This window comes from Coenobita brevimanus, chromosome 74 (assembly GCF_032717465.1).
Source record: "Coenobita brevimanus isolate Jiangsu-jjx chromosome 74, ASM3271746v2, whole genome shotgun sequence".
Lineage (NCBI taxonomy): Eukaryota > Metazoa > Arthropoda > Malacostraca > Decapoda > Coenobitidae > Coenobita > Coenobita brevimanus.
The window spans coordinates 6,559,684-6,580,149 of NC_137027.1; the positions used below are offsets into that span (position 1 = coordinate 6,559,684).

At 43.9% G+C, this 20,466-nt stretch overlaps 1 protein-coding gene across 1 annotated transcript in view; it reads left to right on the forward strand.

Annotated features, from left to right (window-relative positions):
* LOC145407668 (cell adhesion molecule Dscam2-like) overlaps positions 1–20,466 on the forward strand; it is a 68,146-nt gene that overhangs the window by 7,138 nt on the left and 40,542 nt on the right. Inside the window, exons 7-13 of the mRNA XM_080278537.1 lie at positions 2,277–2,411; positions 7,688–7,861; positions 10,012–10,153; positions 12,626–12,777; positions 13,102–13,543; positions 14,750–14,955; positions 16,255–16,369. Of these exons, the coding sequence (XP_080134663.1) occupies positions 2,277–2,411; positions 7,688–7,861; positions 10,012–10,153; positions 12,626–12,777; positions 13,102–13,543; positions 14,750–14,955; positions 16,255–16,369 (1,366 nt within the window). The remainder of the gene's footprint in view (positions 1–2,276; positions 2,412–7,687; positions 7,862–10,011; positions 10,154–12,625; positions 12,778–13,101; positions 13,544–14,749; positions 14,956–16,254; positions 16,370–20,466) is intronic.

Genomic DNA, 20,466 nt, shown 5'->3' on the forward strand with positions numbered 1-20,466 from the left:
GAGGCGTGAGTTAATTAAAAATAAATAAATAAAACAGTGTATTAGGGACAAAGTGCAATTTATGTGTTGGCTGTAACATGTAAATAAAGTGTTTTGAAAAGCACCAGTATAATGCATGAAGTTATCTGTATGTAAATAAATGGACTAATAAAACAAAAACATAGATATGATAATGTACAGTGTTATTAGGTTATATTAAGAACCCATTTCCCACTCACTACTTTATCTTTTTCCTTATTCCATGTCGTTATCACTTTCATCACCCGCTTTTCTATCATTTTTTCTCTGTACCCTCATGCTCTTTCTCCTCCATCATCCATCTTTCTTCCTCATACATTATTCCTTTTCTCATCCATCCCCTATTTGCCTTCTTCTCGTATTTTTTTCTTCCATTCCTTCCACCTCTCTATTCGGACACATGAAAAAGCCTCTTTGGTAATCTTCTTCATTGAGTTTTTGACCTCCCCCCCCCCAAGAAAAAAACAAAAGAATCCTCTTCCAACCATCTTTTGTTCTCTCCTTATCCCTGCATATTCCACAGCTTCACCTTTCCTCGTTTCTTTCCTCGTGCAAGCCTTCCAAGCCCCTTTTCGCCCACTTCCATTTTCTCCCATTCTCTCATACTCCAATTCTGTTCTCCCATCCCTCGTCCCACCTGCCTATTTAATGTGCATAATCTCTTCCTCTCTTCCTCCCTTCCATCCTTCCTCCCTCAATTCCCTCTCATCTCTGTCTCCCTGTCCCTCATCCCCTTCCTCTCTCTCTAATCTTTCATTCTTCTCTTTCTCTCATCCTTCATGCTGTTGTCATCATTCATCCCTTCCTTTCTCTATCTGATCCCTCCTTCCCTTCTTCCCTTCCACCCCTCACATTTCTCATGTATCCATCCCTTCCACCCCTCACATTTCTCATGTATCCATCCCTTCCTTCCCCTCTGTCTATCCCTCTCTTCATCCTTCCCTTCCACTTTCCCTCCTCTCCTCTCCACACTTCCTTTACTCCTTCTCTCATCCCCCTCTCCTTGTTCTAAATTATCCCCATCCGCCCTTCTTGTACCCTCATCACCACCCGTCTCCCTCAGTTACCTCACTCAACAATCCTAATTTCCGTCTCCAGTCCCACGTCCCTTCTTTTATCTCTCCATCTCATTTGATCTCTTCCTGTCTCTTTACATTATCCTCCCTCGCACATCCTTTACACCTATGGACAATTATATATGTGTGTTTTTTAGTCGGACAGTTATGGCACTCTTACATAATATTCTAGAAAGTTTACTGGGCTTTGAGGATGGCATCACCAGGTTTCCAAATTCATCGCTCACTGTTTCGTTATTTATTGTGATTTAATGTATCGAAATTTGTGTACGCAGATGTACCCTCATCACCACCCGTCTTCCTGTTTGCCCCTCTATTCAGTCCTAATTTTCCTCATAGCTCCTCGTCGTCCTTTTCTCCCCCTCATGCCCCTCTTAGATTCATCTCCCCCCCCTCCCTCGCTTATCTTACGCAGTCGAGGACAAAAGTTCTCCTTTACATCGCATTCTTTTATTTTTCTCTTTCACTTTCTTACCAATATTCCTAAACTTACAGAAGCTTGCTATTTAGCCAGGTATTTAGCTGTTCTACTTTTCACTTTTCTCTGTTGGCTGATATTTGTCGACTGAGACAAGTTTGGTATGTTTCTCTGCCCATATGCATCAAGAAGTAAAGTGACTAACACACTCTAAGTGTTAACCACACGCCGTGAAGCAGTAGAACTTTTGTCCCTAACTGTACCCTCATTTCCACCCGTCTCTTTCAGTTACCTCACTTGACTGTCCTAATTCCCTACTACATCACCTCGCCTCCCTTTCTCCCTCTTCTTACGGCGTCCACTCATCAACAGTTCCATTAATTTCCATTCCCACAGCCCCTCTTCCCCATCTCACCCGTCCACTCTTCGCTTGTCAGTACACAGGCCTTGGCAAGAACCTCCAGAGATTATGCTGTCTCCCTTTCCAGCTCTATTCACCTTCTTCCTGCCCTTTACTTTTACCTTCTTTTTTTCTATTCCCTTCCTCTCTAGCCATCCATTCTTCCACCCCTCCTTTATCCCCCTTCCTCTTTCCAGCCTCTCCCCTTCTCTATCCTCTACTTTTCTCCGCCCCTTCTTCTTTCCACTCTCCTCCTGTACACCCCTCCTTCTTTACGCCCCTCCTAAGCACACCTCCTTCCTCTCGCCACCCCTCCTTCTCTCCACCTCTGCCTCCCCACTGACTGTCCCTTGTCGCCCACCAGTGCCTCCGTCGTGGGTGCTGGAGCCCCGGGACGCCAGGGTGAGCCGCGGCCACTCCCTGGTGGTGGACTGTGTTGCTAGGGGACACCCGGAACCGTCTGTGCAGTGGCAGAAACAGGTGGAGGGCGGCGTGGCAGGTAAGCAACAACACTTCTGTGAATATAGGTGCTGACTGAATGGTGGAAATAGTGTACAACCTAAACTGGAATATATATATATATATATATATATATATATATATATATATATATATATATATATGTGTGTGTGTGTGTGTGTGTGTGTGTGTGTGTGTGTGTGTGTGTGTGTGTGTGTGAAGTTTATATGTATCCAATGGCTAGATGAGTATCTTCAAAGTTGAAAATAATCGTCAGAGGGGTAACAATAATAAAAAAAAAAAGACGATGGCATTTATGGCACGGTGAATTACCTAGCATGGAGAGGAGCCAGAGAATGGAAAGCCAGACAAGTGTACTCGATCTTAGAATATGTTATAATTTTATCTTTATACTTCGAAGGTATTATCTTAGCACTCCCAGCCTCCTGTAAGTCACCCTCAGCTGGATAGAATCATAATGGCATTAGCTGTAAGTAAATACTCAAGTTGTGCCGAAAATGTGAAAGTATTAGCATTTTAGGCTGGTATGACCCACTCACAGCTGAATAAAATCGTTTGATGTTAACTGAAATAGAATATTAGAGTTGCCTTGAACATGAGAGGCTTGCATCGAGTGAATAGATTGTTGGTGTTCCTACCTACTCCTGAATTATACACAGATACTGATATAAAGACAGTTTTAGTTAGTTAATTGTTCAGACTTTATAAGACGACATAAATCAAGAGTGAGAGGAGTGGCAGTGAGTTATCTGAGAGGAGCTTGTTGAGTTTCGTGGAGTTAAATAAGGAAGTCCGCAGCGTTGTGGTGCTGATGTGAATCAGTCAGAAAGTGGTAAGATTGCTTGGCCATGTAGAGAGAATGAGAGATTAACTAGGAGAGTGTATGTGACAGAGGTGAAGGGGGAGATCGAGGATGAGATGGAGGGATGGGTGGAGAGGTATATGAATGAGGGTAGTTGAGTTGGAGGGAGGGCAATCTGTTGGCGGAAGACAGGGCGACATGGAGGAGATTTGCTTGTGGCTAACGCCTCTAGGATTAAGGCATCTGGCTACAGGTAGATATACAAACAGATAAACAGAATATGCACGCCAGAGTCAAACAAGACGTACGTGCTCCACTGTTTTCTAAATCTCAAAAGATCTCACTAAGCACTTTCTGTGGGCTTAGGCGCGTTACTGCAGAGATAAAAAAAAAATATGTAAATAGAAGAAGCTTGGCAGATGGAAACAAGACACATGCACTTCAGTATTTCTTAATCTCAAATGATCCCCAAGAGCATTTTTTGGAAACGCACTCTTGCACACACTTACAAAACACTCAAGCACACTCGCACACTCGGCGTTTCTGTTCCCAGCCGATTCAACCTCCGCTTCTGCAGTGTCACTCGCTAATCCCCAGTTAAGACTTTCAACACCCGAGCCGTGTCTTTAAAAATGCATTAAGAGAGAGAGAGAGAGAGAGAGAGAGAGAGAGAGAGAGAGAGTTACACAGATTACCAGCCACACAAACTTTATGTTCCTGTGTAGGTGGCCCGACCTTAAGGCTCATGGTTGAAAAATTACAGGTGTATAAGAAAAGGATAGCACAAGAGATTAACAGATAGATGGATAGATAGATAGATAGATCGACAGGCAGACAGACAGAGAGCGGGCTAGAGAGAAAGAGCGCTCAGCAAAAGACTAGCTGGAATTACCTTCAGCACGGCCCAGTCCGCTAAGAGTCTTCCCCCCAACGTAAGCTCTTAAATCCCGCCTCCCTGCTTTTCGCAAATATATATAGACGTATTTTACCCCGGCTTCTCTGCAGCTAGGAAGTGTTTACCCCGCGACTGAGGAGATGAAGATATGAAGCTAAGCCACTGAGGAGCTGGCTCATACCTCGTCCCCTTCCCTGCATCCCTTTCCCCTTGCATCTCTCTTCCCCCTCCCTCCTTTCCCTTGGTCCCCTTCCCCCTCCCTCCTTTCCCTTGGTCTTCTTCCCCCCCTCCCTTCTTTCCCTTGGTCTTCTTCCCCCCCTCCCTCTTCCCTCATTTTCTCTTCGCCCTTTTTCCCCTCCCCCTCCTTCACCCATCAGTCCCCCACCCCTTCCCTTTCTGCCTCTCTCCCTTCCACCAGTCCTTCTTCCCCCTGCCCCTTTCCCCCTGTCCACCGTCCCCCCTTCCCCCAGTCCCCCTTCCCCCTTCCCCCTTCCCTCTACCCCTTCTTCCCCTGCCCCCCCTTTCCCCTGTTTCTTTTCCTGCTGACCCCTTTCCCCTTCCCTTTATCTTTTTTTTTTTTTTCCTTTCTCCCTTTCCTTCTGCCCCCTGCTGCCTTCCCCCTGCCGTCCTTCCCCTACCCCCTTTCCCTCTGCCTTTTTCTCCCGCCCCCTTCCACCGGCTGCCTCATCTAAGTGCCTCTTTCCTCTGCCTTCCTTCCCCCTGCACCCATTCCCCTCTCCCCTCCCACTTTCCCCTCGAGATGCGGACCCGTTTTTATTAAGTCTCCAGTTTTAAGTTATGTATAAGATTGCTTGCTCCATATGATATTATAATCTTTTTTTTTTCACTTATAGAGCTGCCAATTATTTTTCACTCAAGTTGCAGTTAATATCAAAGTGACAAAATACGAACAGCAGAAAGGTATGCGATAATAATTAATTGTTATGGGGAGTTGTTAATTGCAAAATTTGGTTAGGATCCTTTCTAAGTACGAACCCAGGTATAGAAAATGAGCGAGTTTCCCCTGCAGGAAGATTAGGTTGCAAGCTTTGCTCTCCGCTCTTTATATATATATTTTGTAAGGCATTTTCTCTGGGGCTGTGTGTTCTGTGCGTATCAGCAGGAGATTGGAGAGGGATGCTGCAGGGAACAAAGTGTATCTATTGCAGTTCAGAAGCTCCTTATTTTTACACCAGTATTCGTATACAGAAATGTCCTGTTTATGCCATCGTTACACGTGGGTTTATCAAGTATTTCATTCCAAGTTGTATTTCTAGGAGAACTGGGACATGGGGAGAACAAACTCAATCCACGACCCCTATTCTCGTTGGTTTAGGAAGCACCCTAACACCTTTTCCTAAGCAATTTATTTTGCTTATTACACCTTAATTTCCTGTTTTATGTTATATATTTTATTTCAGTATCGCCACCATACTCTGCATGAATAACATACAAAAACATATTAACCAGGCATATCCAAAAATAAATCGCAAGGGAGGAGGTGTTAGGGAGCTTCTTTAACCGCTGAGAATACGAGCCCAAGAGTCTGAGCCCCTCCAAGCGTAGAGACATAGGCTATTTTACAAGGCGCCAGGTGTAGTGGTTAGAACGACCCAGAGTGACGGCCGTGCATAGGTTCGATCCCCAAGAGGTGACTGGAGGTTTTTCGATGCTGTATTGCCATCCAAGGAAGCCAGGGAAGTAGGCTGGTCATCTACCCTTAAATGTATTGTACTGTGGTAGCCTGTCCTCGGGCCCCTGTATTTCGAAGGGGGTAAAATAGGAATGGGTGTTATTATTACTATATGGTGCTAAAAACAGTCGCCTTCATGTGGTGACACTGATGTACTGTAATTGGTTGATTCCTCTGCCCAGTTATACAGACGTCCCTCAACTCCTTCAGCTCTCGAAAGGATGATGATCGACTGTCAGAGAAGGGCATCCTCATCCTGCAGTCCACCGGGCTCACGTTTCAGATGAGTTTGATACCACAACAACAACTAATAAGATGAGAACAATAATAAGAATATGAATAAGAATAAAAATAATAGTTACTGTATAAAAGTGTGCAGGTCTTGCCAGTGGAATTAAAGTTACGAAATCTCTTACTGCAGTACTAAGATCAGGGTGGAAAAATACTGCATTTTTGGCGCAGTATTAAGAGGCTTTTAGTATTATCTCTTTAGGCCATTAGCGGGCACTAACAAAAAGAGTTCCTTGTTATTTTCCCGGAACACATGATACAAATTATTCCCTCTTGTATGGCCAGTAGTCTTGTTGGTTAAGGAAGCTCCCTAACACCTTTTCCTAAGCGATTTATTTTTACCTTATTACACCTTACTGTCCTTGCCTGTGTTAAATCAATCCTTCTGATGTTTCCATATTCTTGGAATAACGTACAAAAGGATATTAACCAGCCATATCCAAAAGCAAATCGCTGGGGAAGAGGTGCTATGGAGCTTCCGCAACCATCGAGAATGCAGGCCCAGGAGATGGTTACTTGCAGGATTGAAATGGTTTTATGTATGTTGAATTATGCCTGAAACTTATAATAACATGCAAATATTAGGCATGTTTTGTCAGCACGGGTCATAGTATTCTGAGTCCTGCATAATTTTCGCCAATATTGGTGAGCGTAATGGTAAATCAAGTTTGAAATAATTATAAACGATTCGGTCATGGATGTGTTGTATCCAAAGTGGCATTCTTTTGTTTTGTTTTGTTGCACCTTTTAAAATTTATTGTTCACATTACACTTTAAACTTGTGTAATTTACTGTTTTAATTTCAGTACCGTTTTCATCAGTACCATGCAAGATATACGAGTATTGAGATGTATTATAGAGTAAATCACTAGAGAATGAGTTATTACGAAATCATCGATACTACTTATAACAGGACCCATAGAATCCGAAACTAACAACAAATCCTCCTTTCTCATTCATTAAGACTGACAATAGCTGAGAGTTTCAATCGCAAGGAAAGAGGTTCTCCGGCCGTATTAGTCTCTTGCGCTTTTACACGATACAGTATATATTCTTAAATTGATTCGTGTGAGTATTTAAGTAGTATACAAGTAAGCCATGGAATAATTATGTTTCTCTTCACTGCTATACCTGCACTGCCAGTTCACCACATCACGTTGCCATCCAGTTCACTACATTTCACCACCACCCCTCACTGCCGCTCACCAACGCACCACATCACTACCACGCCTCACCGCCATGCCATCATACCTCACCACCCTGCGATAAAAGCACATACACCTCACTTCCACCCAAACCACCACCACATTCTACCTCTAACTAATCAGTCTCTCACACCACATTTCACTGCTACACCTCACCTACCCGTCACATCACAGCACCACACCATACCACACTAACAGACCTCCCACCACACCACCACTCCATCACAACACCACACAGTCTCATCACAACCACAACTCATGACCACACAGCCACTCCATCACCACGCTCGTCTTATCACTACCACTGCTCACCACCACACCACCACTCCATCACCATACCTCACAGTCTCATCTGTATCACACCTTATCATCACTCCATCACCAAACCTCAGTCTCATCTCTACCACAGGAACGGGCACAGAGGAGTACCGTGGTGTGGAGGTAGTGACGCCCCGCTCCGCACAGCTGGCCAATGGATCCCTATTCATATCCCGCGCCCAGCCAACCCATGCCGGTACCTATGTCTGTCGCGCTCAGAACTCCGTCGGACATGTCACAGCCACCATCAGCGTCGCCGTCAATTGTGAGTATTATGCGTATATGGAGAAGTGAGCAATATGTGGCATCATCATCATCATCATCATCATCATCATCATCATCATCATCATCATCATTAGTTAAGTACGTGGGATTTGTGGAGAAGTGAGTAGTGTTTGGCATTATCATCTCGTTGTCGTCAGCCGTAATTGACATACAAGCAGAAGTGAGTAATATTTGAGTATTGCCTTGTACATTATCGTCGTCATTTTCATTGCCATCGTCTCTTAGTCACTGTCATCATCATCATCTTAGTACACAGTCAGCGGTAAGTACCTAGAGTATTTGGGAGAGCGACATAAAAGCTGCATACAGATCCCTCCTTTCTTATTGTATATTTCGACATATGTTCCTCAAGGCAAACACCGAACCCACACGCAGCCTGCTATACGTAAAGCCCCTTTTTTCTTGCCCAACATGGTGTTCTGGTTGTTGCACTGCACACCCTGTTGCCACACTTCTTTATACCTTAAACTGTATACTCAGCTGACAGATACCTCTAAAGTTTGATCTTTGCCTGTTGTCGTTCTAGCTTCATACAGCAGCACAAGACAATCACACAGTCAGTATTCAGGTACATCAGTGCGATCCAAACAAGCAGTGTAAAGTCTAATTAACCAATGCACAACTCTGTCTCTCCTGTTTTGAGACACTGGTACAATTCCATCAATTTGTGCTGCTTTTCCGCACTTCTTTCCTGGAATTCTTTTAATGACCCCTTCTTTTTCCCTCCCCTGTCACAGCCATTGACCTCAGCATGTAAATATGCAGCGACTCATTGCCACTCCGTCATCCTTTACACTCAAAAGCTCTAAAAAAAAAAAATAAATAAGGTTTTTCACCTCATCAGAGTCTCTTACTTCATCATTCGTTTCCATTACTGGTTCACTCATTTATTTTCTCGTTCGTTGAGAATTTACTTAGCTTCAATACATTTTCGTCGTCTCCTTGAAGTTCCTCGATATCTTTTGGCTCAAGTTTTCATTTGCTCTCCTTTTCAACTGCAATATCCCTCTCTTAACTTCTTGCCGTTTCATCTTTTACTCTCCCACTCTTGCACACTCCGTCATTGCAAATACTGCTCATAAAATGCTTAAATTTTGTTTAGCAGGTCTCTGACCTCCTTCCACCATTCGACACCCATTCACCATTTTCCCCACCCACCCTCTTCACATCACACACCTCCTTAGCATTCTTAAGCACAACTTCCTTGTTCACCTTAATTTTTTTCTTCCACCCCTCTTAATCCAGCATATCTCACATTACACTGCTCCTCACTTTCTTGATATCTCCACGTACACACCCTAGAAAGTTCACTCACCACCTCTGTCACACCCACGTCCTTTCCTCTTCTACCAGACACATAACACATTTTCGTTACTACCTCATCCCAGCAGTGGTCCCATATCCCTCCTCTTTCCAGGTCAATGACTCTTTTAGCTTGAATTTTAAGTACTTTCCCCGTTAAAGCACTTACGAGAATTATGGTAGGAAAACTAGATAGCCGGAAGAGTTTACTCGCAGAGAAGCGTTATAAACATATGTAGCTGTTTATTATAAGTTTGTGTGTGTGTGTGTGTGTGTGTGTTTACGATGTGCTTTACTGTGCACCCTTTTAGTATACCAGTGCTGTGTTTACGAGTATTGAGGCGGTTTAGGGATGCGTTTGTAGCGTATCTCCGCGTTTATTATAATAGTCGTGCAGTTATGACAAGCCTCTGTGTGTGTGTGTGTGTGTGTGTGTGTGTGTGTGTGTGTGTGTGTGTGTGTGTGTGTGTGTGTGTGTGTGTGTGTGTGTGTGTGTGTGTGTGTGTGTGTGTGTGTGTGTGTGTGTGTGTGTGTGTGTGTGTGTGTGTGTGTGCGTGTGTGCGCGCGTGCGCGCGCGCAACCTGTTTTGACACCCTTTCCCTCTGTTAGGACCGTGTACCTCTTATGTGGCTCTGTAATTCCGTAACTGTGTACCTCTATGTATCTCTTATTCTGTAACAGTTTGTGTATCTATAAATATGTAATTACTGTATGTATCTGTGTATCCCTGTATTCTCTGTAATTCTGTAACTTTGTATCTGTGTCTCTCTGTAATTCTGTAACCGTGTATCGCTATGTATCTTTTTGTAACTATGTGTCTCTGCCTAGCCGCGCCATACTTCAGCGGAGGGTCTACATCGGTGGACGTGCGGGCTGGCGAGATGACGGTGCTGGAGTGCCGCGTCAGGGGAGACCCACCCCTCACCGTTACATGGTCTCTGCGCGGCTCATCACTACACCATTCCCCCCGGTCAGTGCTTGCTGGATGGCGGGTCATAGGTGCAGGAAGTGTAGTTGGCTTGGTTTGTCTTTATTTTCAGTTTGACTTTGGAGATTTTTTTTTTCTTTTCTTGCTTTATTATTTAGTACTTTCACATGGACCCTTGGGATTTTTTCTCGTTTCATTACTTAATTATCCGTGTTTACACTTTTTTTCATTACTTATCCATACTTCAGTCAGGCTTGTAGGATGTTTTTTCATGTTTCGTTACATATTACCTTCGCCAAAAGAGTTGGAGGAGGTTATGTAATCATCCCTGTTTGTCAGTCCACAAGGTGTCACAATAAGTTATCGATGGATATCAATGAAATTTTGTGGGTACGTGGGCCATGGGCCAAGGTAGAGCTGACTAAATTTTGGAAGTGATCTGAGTTGTCGGATATAGGCGCTGGCGGAGGTATGCGCTTCCTGAGTGCTGTCTAGTTTCTGTATATTTTCAGTTACGTTTTGGGGATTATTTCAGTGATTCATTACCTCGTTATCCTTATTTTCAGTTAGACTTATAAGACTTTCTCGGGTTTCATTACTTTCTTTGGCAAGAGTTGATGAAAGGTCGTATTCTAAGTAACTCTGGAAATTTCGTTAAAGCTCCTCCTGAACGATTTATTGTGCACACCATACCTTACACCTCAGTGTCGTATATCAGCACTGAAGTCATATGCATACCATACGGAAGAATATTTAAGTGTAATATGCAAAATAAATCGCTAAGGAAGAGTTGTTACGAAGCCTCATGTCACCTAGCATATGGTCTCATGTATCACTCCAGTCAGTCGGCTCCATTTCGGTCAGTTAAATCACTCGTCCTGGCCAGTGGTTACAATAGTTCCTTTACTTTAACTTGGGTCAGACTTTTATTTTAGCTTGGCTGTCTTGATCTTTGGCTGACAACATGTTCAAACAAGCGCAGAAAGTTAAGATGAACCCAATTTAATCTTCAACAAAGTCAAGAAGCATTTTGATGTATCATGACTGGCCGTAAACAAAGTGCAAGCCATTTAATTTTTGTGCTTCACTGCACAGTTTTTTTTTTTTTTTTTAGCAATCCGAAACTCAAGTAACCTACAAGTTTCTGGTAAACTTATAATTGAAGAATACCCACGCGTATCCATGTAGCACCGGCTTCAAGTGCATAAATAACACATATAGTTGTAAGAGTAAGCAACCAGATGCAGGATGCTGATGGATCTGAGAACCTCGTGAGTCAGGCTGAGGACAGAAAGCCTCTTGCAATTATGCTGGAGAAACAGTGTTAAACGGTATGTAAACAGTGTATGGATGACAATCGGCAACACACACAAAGAAAACTCTCTGCATGTTACCTGAAAGACTGTATGAAAAGTGAGTGATCAGCTACACTCCGTAGGTGTAACATTTAATCTCCCAATACTGCATCTAGCGTAATACGGAGTTTTTAAGAAATCCTGATAGTAAATCTACGGGCCCACATCTCACATAGTATTCAGTCAGATCTAAAGCCTGTATTCTCTCTGGTATTGAGGCTTTCTCACACCTATTCCTCTTCAGTTTATTTCTGTATTTACTGTATTAATGTATTTTTTTTATATAACACAATCTCCGCCGCTGTAAAAGAGAAACAAAGGCTTCCAAGATAAAGCTGTAATATGCAAACTACTTCGCCAAGGAAACCCACTAGGATACGGCCCAGAGTCAGTTTGTGTTCGTAATCCACATACACGCTATTACCTCGACCCTCGATGTTGGAATGCTGTGATGAAATTCCTAAGACAGCGAGACTTATTTTCCTGTTGCTCAGTGATGATCTGGGCTAATACTGGCTTGTGCAAACGAGAGAGAGAGAGAGAGAGAGAGAGAGAGAGAGAGAGAGAGAGTCATGAATGTTTAAGGTTCCATGAAGTTAAAGAATAAGCGTCGTATTTACCAACAAGTCTCCATAAGTTACAAGCTACTACAGATCGTGTTGTTTTCTCATGTTTTCATTTTGTATTTAATTGCGATGTATTTAGTAGTTGTATAAATGAAGACAAATACATACCCAAGCAGTTTTATGCACAGCTTAAGCTTAGAAGTTCATAAATATGGATGCAGATATTAATAAGAATATATGTGCCTAGGAAAGAGTATATACCATGGACTAATGACGCCAGGGATTAGGGGCAGTATATAGCAACTTATTTAATTGGAAGTTCCGCATAATATTACGCGCATACATTTTCATCGGCATTTAAATAGCTACCAAACACAGAAAAACCAAACTACCAAGATTGGGTGTATAATAAAGCGAAACATTCCAGTTGTACGATGAAGTGCAGTGATGTGAAGTGTGGATGTGATGTCCTGCTGAAGTGCTATGATGTGCAATGTGGATGTGACCGCCTACTGAAGTGCTGTGATGTGAAGTGTGGATGTGACGTCCATCTGATGTGCTATGATGTGAAGTGTGGATGTAACGCCCTACAGGTACTCAGAGAGCGTGTCAGCCGAACCTGGTGGAGAGACCCTGGCCAAACTGGAGGTGAGCGGCGCCGTGCAGTCAGATGCTGGCCTGTACACCTGCACTGCACACAACACGTACGGACGGAACTCACACACCATCACCCTCAACGTGCATGGTTAGTGGGGAGGAGGTGAAGGTGGGGAGGAGGTGGAGGTACGAGCAACGAACGTGTTTTTTATGTATTCCTTTTGAGTGGTGAGTTGTTAGCTGCTCTTGGTTAATAACCCCAGTCCGCCTGGCCTTAGAGTGGTTAGTACATTGCGTTGTGAATTATTAGTATTGAAACCGAGTGGTGAGCATGTTCAATAATGGCTTCTTGAGTGTATAATTAAAAATTATAGTACCCGGCACTGATATGATGTTAAATATGAATGCTTTCTACAACTGATTAATTTTACAAACTGGACTGCAATATGATCATATCTTCTACTCCCAACAGAGCCTCCGTCAGCCCCGCGTGGTCTGCGTGTGGTAGGTGAGGGGTCACGGGCCATGCGGGTGTCATGGGCGGCCCCGGACCCGCCCCCAGCCTCCTACGTGGTACAGTATCGCCGCTCGCTGGAGGGGTGGGGGGAGGCGAGGGAGGTATCCGTGCCGGCGGCAGGGGTGACAGCAGGGGTGGAGGTGTCGCCGCTGCTACCGGCCACCGACTACGTGGTGCGGGTGGTAGCAGTTAATCACCTGGGTCGCTCGCCACCCTCAGAGGATCTGCGAATCACCACCTCGGCGGAGAAGCCAGGGGCACCGCCACGAGACCTACGAGCGGAGGCTACAGGGGCGCGAGAGGTGAGAGTGTCATGGCGGCCACCACCCTCGGACCGAGCATACGGGACCATCTTGGGCTTCTATCTGGGCTACGCTCCTGTCTCACGCCAGGCAGTGTAAGTGTTGTGTTGGCTGAGACGTTTAACATCTCCCCTCTCACAGAACCTGCTCCAAGTTGAACTCTGTATAACATCAATAAAATATTGGTAAGTGGCAGTTTCGCTAATGTGTACTCCATTGTGTAGTAGTTGAAATGGTCAAATTAATCTCACATACCAGACTAACTCTTTGGTAATCTACAGAAGCATCAGTATGGTTAGTAGAGGACTCATACAAACATTACAACAGTTTCCCCTACATGGTCTAATATACGTACACCACCACAATCATCAACCCGACAATCACATGAGGAAGAACGTCATACAGAAGATATTTAGCGAAAGTGCTATGAAAGCAACCACAGCTGTACTGTACACGCACACCAAATGTAAATGAGGAGGTCTGGGTTGGCTGTATTTTTTCTCGGCAAAATAAGCACAGAGCTGAGAGTTCAAAGACCCGTTCCAGGGAATCAGCTTTGCAGAGTACTTCAGTTCCAGAGTTGAGAGGGTACACAACGTCCCTGGTTCTGCTGATTAAAGAACATTTTTCTTGCTTTGAATGGGAGTGGTCATTGGGGCATTCATCTTTATTGGCTGAGGGTCTTTATTTGTTTGAAATTAGCATTTTTAATGCGTTATTGGACCGGTGTTTTATGCATGGGAAGAGGTCCTGGAAAACTGCCTACGACGAGGAGAATATGGTTCCAGTCAGCCAAAATCTTCCCTCTCTGCTACCTACCACTCCGTTACTCTTTTAAAAGCTCTCTTAACAGACCATAACCAAAACTTTACCCTCACTTCATCACTCACCACACTCTCTGATTGGCCTAACCAAATTCTTTTCATACTTGCTGCACCCACACACATTAAAGCAGTACACTCTTGCCTTTCTCCCCCTTGCAGCCATTTTACATGCCAAACTAGATATTTTTCTCATGTATATGTATGTAAAAGGTATGTATATGAGTATGTATATATATAAATACATTTAGTGTGTGTGTGTGTGTGTGTGTGTGTGTGTGTGTGTGTGTGTGTGTGTGTGTGTGTGTGTGTGTGTGTGTGTGTGTGTGTGTCAAGTTAATCAAAATATATTAATGGCATAAAAGAGATTATTAATGAAAAACAGACTGAATAAATCCCTAAGGAAGAGGTGTAACGAAATCTTCAAGGCCGCTTAGGATACGACCATTACCTTACCCCTCTCCAACCTTCTCTTCACAGCCCCGGATCGCCCCAGTACAACTTTACCACAGTGGAGAGCTCCGAGGGGGGCCGCGTCGTGGGGAGCGAGGGGGGCGAGGGCATGTGGACCGCGAGTCTGGGGGGACTGGAGCCCCACACGGACTATCAGGTGGTGGTCCAGGCCTACAACTCGGAGGGGGCTGGTCCACTCACCCCACCCACCACTGTTACGACGAGAGAGGATGGTTGGTGTTTGGTTCTCTCTTCGTTCTGTTTCTTTTACTCACTTTGTCCATATATCCGCCTGTCACTTGTTACCTGTATCTCTCCGTCTGCCAAGCTGTCTCTCTCTCCATCTGTCTCTGATCTTGTGTCTGTCTGTCTGTCCACTCACTCCACCCACCACTCTTACTCCAAGGGAAGATGGTTTTGGATCTGTATTCTGTCTGTTATTATACTTCCCCCTTTATCTGCCCGTTATCTGTGTACTTGTATGTACCCTTCACTATGACAGATTTATAATTGTCTGTTTCGGCATAATAGCCACATACTTCAGGATACCTCATGTATGATGCGAATAGATTATACCCAATAATTAACATAGGCTACATCTGTACCCTCCACTTTAACTTGGCGTATATTGAAATCTCCAGCTTAAATGCTAAGTTGTAACAATAGATAAACAGTAGAATATATTAATACTATTATATACGATAATAGCTGTGAAGAAGTGCTATGAAGAGGATGGAGTGCTGTAGTGTTTTCTTATTCTACATTCCAGATGCGGAAAATAATCTGCAAGGAATGAAAATCTCCGCAGAGTTAAAGTGGTCAGACTATAGTCATCGTTTTATCCCATTCATTGAAATGATGTCTTTTGTATCTTTTATTTGCTGACGTCAGATGATTGTATTTAACTTCGGGGATACTCTCATAAGACAGGGATAACCGAAGGCTATATAATTTATGTCCCACCCAGTTTGAAAAATCCCTAAGCTGAATCAAGTCGTCAAAGTATAGCATGAGTAAAATACGAAAGCCATCATTGTGCTGAAGGGTTTAATCATCTCACTCTTCTCGCTGTGGTGACCTTATATTTAATTCTTGCTACATCCAGTCGAATCCATTCAGCTGAAGAGAGACTTTTCAATCTGGGAGGGGAGTAAATATTTAGTCTTCATTAACCTCTTCGCTGTTAGAGGACCTCCTTAAGTTAAATACAGTTGACTGATGGTAGCGCTAATAAACAGGAAAAGACGCCATCGCATTAAGGAGTTATAGATCTTTAGTATATGCTGCTCGTACTTAACTCTGGTGGTGGAGATGGACACCTTCATGTGGTGGCAGTGATCAAATCGTGCGGCACTCAACTGTCGGGTTATACAAACTTTCTTCAGCTCCCTTCCTGTTCCCCAAAAGAAGGCTAGCAGACTGCAAGAGATGAGCAGTTTTAGCATGCAGTTCACTGGTTACTCGTTCAGATGAGCCTGGGGTTGCAACTACTACTACTACTACTTAACTTTAATGTCTCTCCGTCCCAACAGCCCCCGGTGGAAGCCCTCTGGACGTGCGGTGTTCTGGCTTGACCTGGGATAGTGTGCAGGTCAACTGGTCACCACCCGACCCACGCCTCCACCACGGCCTAATCAGGGGATACAGGTATGGTTACTTACGCACATTCACGTTCAACACCAAAATCTTGCTTTCTCGTGTGCTTCTGTTTATCGTAATATGTACTTGAGATCATATACAATCCAATTTATCAGGTGTTCTTAGTAAATCTGCAAGTTAAACAAGTCTCTGTAGCAGCTTGTTATTATAGTTAAGAGAGAGAGATTTTTCGCATTTTATGGCTTTACGATACAATCTAGCATGTTTCCAGAGTAATGGTAACTGTATGAAGGGAGAAAAATACAATAATTCTTATACAGCTAAACCCCTTAATTCCGGTGATGTCTTTTCCAGTATAATGATCGCCTACACATTAAATTCAGGAAGGACCGCATAATACAGTATATATGTAGTTTATGTATTTATGTGTGTATTGGTATATATGTAAAAAGTGTACATATACCTTACATATACAATGCATACATGTTTTAATACTAATATGTACGTACATACTGTATGCGTGTTATGTATAAACACACACACACACACACACATACAGTAGGTGGAGTGTGTTACGGTACCCTTTGGCAGCGTCACAGCAGCACTAATTAACTCCTCTTGATTGTACCTGGCTGCCTCATGGCCGGGACTAGGCGAATCAAGAGGATCAGAACATAATTACCCGTGTTGGTTTTCATTTACCACACCTTTTAATGTAGCTGCACAGAGAGGGAGCACGGCAAAAGAGTGGGAGTGGGGCTGGGGCGTGGTGGGGAAAGGAGGGATGGTTCTGTGTTGTGTTGTATTTTGTGCGTGAGAGAGAGAGAGAGAGAGAGAGAGAGAGAGAGAGAGAGAGAGAACACAGTGCTGCCAAAACATTAAGAAAAGCAAAATAAAGAGACAGTACACGCTCGCGCCCACACACACACACACACACACACACACACGCACACGCACACGCACACGCACGCACACACACACACACACACACACACACACACACACACACACACACACACACACACACACACACACACACACACACACACACACACACACACACACATTCCACAGAGTAAGAAAATCCCATCTGTACGGAAAAAAAAAATACCATAGTGAGAGAGAGAGAGAGAGAGAGAGAGAGAGAGAGAGAGAGAGAGAGGAAAAAAGGCCAGAGAAAGAAAAGTGAAAAACTCTTGGCAGTAACACATAATCCCGGGTAGTGGCGTTTCATAGTCGCGGTAATTGCAAGGGGCCGCCTGAAATTCATTACTTATTAGGATTAAGGGTACGTCAGTTGCACCGGCCTCGAGAACTGGACCACGAAATCAGAAATCCGGCGTTAATACGGCGCCCGCTATTTCAGGATTCCGGAGTGAAACATGCGGAGGATATTGTTCCCCGCTCTCGCCCAAAATTTCGCGGAGTGGAAGATGCTGGGGCTGGCCTGCTCGTTTGGTTATTGGTGTACCGAAATGCTGTACCGATAGACTATACTGTTTTCACTCTGACGGCCAAAAACTGCCATATCTCCATTGTGAATGCAGAGCTGCGACAATACATTAACACAAGAAAATGGTCCTGGGTAGGAAGAAGTGCCATGGAAAGGATGTAGAGTCATAGCATTATCTGGACCAAGTAAAGGCGAGCCAGCTCTATGCAAGGCGCTGCGTAGCGGAGAGCGTATGCGTGTATGAAGTTTACAGATCAAGGATGTCTTAGATTATGACTGAATTCTCGACTGATGCAGTGGTCCAGTACAGTAGTTCTCACACGCACCACTGGACGGCATCGCACACCCACCCATCACTGATTTAGGACTAATGGCAATTGTCTGGTGCGATGTATTGGCAATCTCTCATTCAGGACTCGTGCGGTGGTACGAGCTTGGAATTTTAATGACCTTTTGGTGAGCGTGAATTTAGTCGCAGTGAAACCGCTCTGCCGCTATTAACCCATTACTGTCCAGGGTTGCTGCGTGTAGGATTGTGCTGGAAGATTACTTAGCTTACTGCCTTTCACCTATCGGCTTACAGTTGCAAAGCTCAAAGGTTCAGACCTTAGGGTGCCCTCCTTTATCACCTTTTGAAAATGATCAGTTTTGCCCGTTTTATAAGGTTGTGGGCACAAATACACAAATAAGTTAAATGACCAGGTTCTAACCCTGAACCATATCAGCTGCCCATAATTCTGCCAGTGGACATACTGGACAAATGTATCACTTAAGCATGAAGTCTGTCATAGATTTTAGCAATGCTTTTGAATCTTTTATGATAGTTTGTAGTTATTTATTAGCGCCTCTTCAATACAGTACACACAGACATGAGTTCTTGAAAGTCGAAAATCTTTCACCCACATATTGAAATTATGTATCCTGTGAAAATACAATTTCGGACCGACTCAGATCTGCCTGAAGAGGGTCCTTGCCGGGCTGGTACTGTCATATCTTCACAATGAATACAACTTCAGTATGTATTCATAGTTTCTTCCACTGCCATCGAAATCTGACATTATGAGATGAATGGCCATTATATTCTACATTACCCTAAATTACACGGGAAGGTAATTGTGACAGCATGATATTGACCTCTGTTTCCTTCGTGATCACAGTGAGACCAAAACTGAAGCAGCCACTTTTTAGCTTTATTCAGTCGTGAACATGTTTAGTTTGGAATATAAGGCCAGAGAGTAATCCTGTGGAGATACAATAATTTGACCGCGATTAACTAAATATCATATCCTGCTAACGTCAGGCGATTATATTCTACTCAAATGAAGCCACAACTCCAAGAAAATTAAAACTATTTCTGTCTCCATGAAGATTAAAACTGTTTCCAAGAAGATTAAAATTATCTTGGTTAACGTCTTTGCCAGAAATTAAGGACTTCTTAATCTGTTCCACTTAACATCAGTCAATTTTAATTCGCTGAGAGAAACGCGCGTCAGCTAAAGACCCAAAACTTTGTCCGGTATCAGATTACAAAGAAGGTAAAGAAAAATGACGAGTAAGGGACGTGTTTCATGGCTATCAACCACGCGAGAGTTAAGATAGAGAGTAAATTTATACCAAGTCTCAATCATCCCCTAGAACACAACCAGCAGTATCCGGTTTACCTCCAGATCCCCAGTGTGTACTGCTGGGTGAACAAGAGCAAAGGGGGAAAGCAAAATGGGCCCACCAGTCCGACCGGTCCGAGAACTGAACTTGGGTTTTTCCAGTTGCGGTATGGACGTGCAAACCAATGCATCATCTATTCACTGCATGGAAAATATAATGTAAAGGGAGGTAGGGGGAGGGGAAGGGGTGAAAAGCCGAAAAAGAGAGGCAGACGGTAGAGAGGGAGGTAAGGAACAAGAGGAAGGAGGAGGGATATAGATGGGAAAGAGGAGGGAGGGTGAGGAAGACGGGGAAGAGGAAAGATGAGAAAGCTGGAGGTAGGACGGGAAGAGAAGGGAAGTTGGTGTGGAAGAGGAGAGAAATGGGCAGGCAGGAGGAGAGAGGAGGGATGAAGGCTGATGAAGGCGTAAAAAGGGGGAAAAGAACATGGCGGTGGGTAGGAGAGGATGTGGAAGAAGAGATGAGAGAAATGGGTACAGGGAAAGAGAAAAAACGAGGAGAAAGTATCGAGGGAGAGGAGTAGGCAAGAAAGGAATGGAGAGAAGTAGACGTGAGAGGAAGGCAGAGGGGATAAGAGGACGAGGAAGTGGACAGGACAGAAAAGTTAAGAAAGAAAGGAAACGAAAGGAAAGGAGGAACAAAGGCAAGGGAGAGAAGAGAAAGGAGGAACTTGGTAGAGAAGAGAGGAGAGGAGAGGAGAGGAAGCAAGGAGAGAGGAGAGGAGAGGAGACAGAGAAACGAGAGGAGAGAGGGTGACTTGGCGGTGAGAGAAAGAGATGGAGTACGTGAGAGGCAAACAGAAAACAGGAAAAACAATGATGCGAGGAGGAAACAAAACAGAATAGTAGGAGAGAGAGAGAGAGAGAGAGAGAGAGAGACAGGGGGGAGGGAGTCGGTGGAAAGAAAGAAAAAAAGAGATAAACAGACAGTTCAGAGAAGAAAAATGCATAGGCAGATAATTAAAACATGTAAAAAAAAAAGACATAGGAAATGGATGATTAAAAGATGAAAGAAAATACGGGAGAAA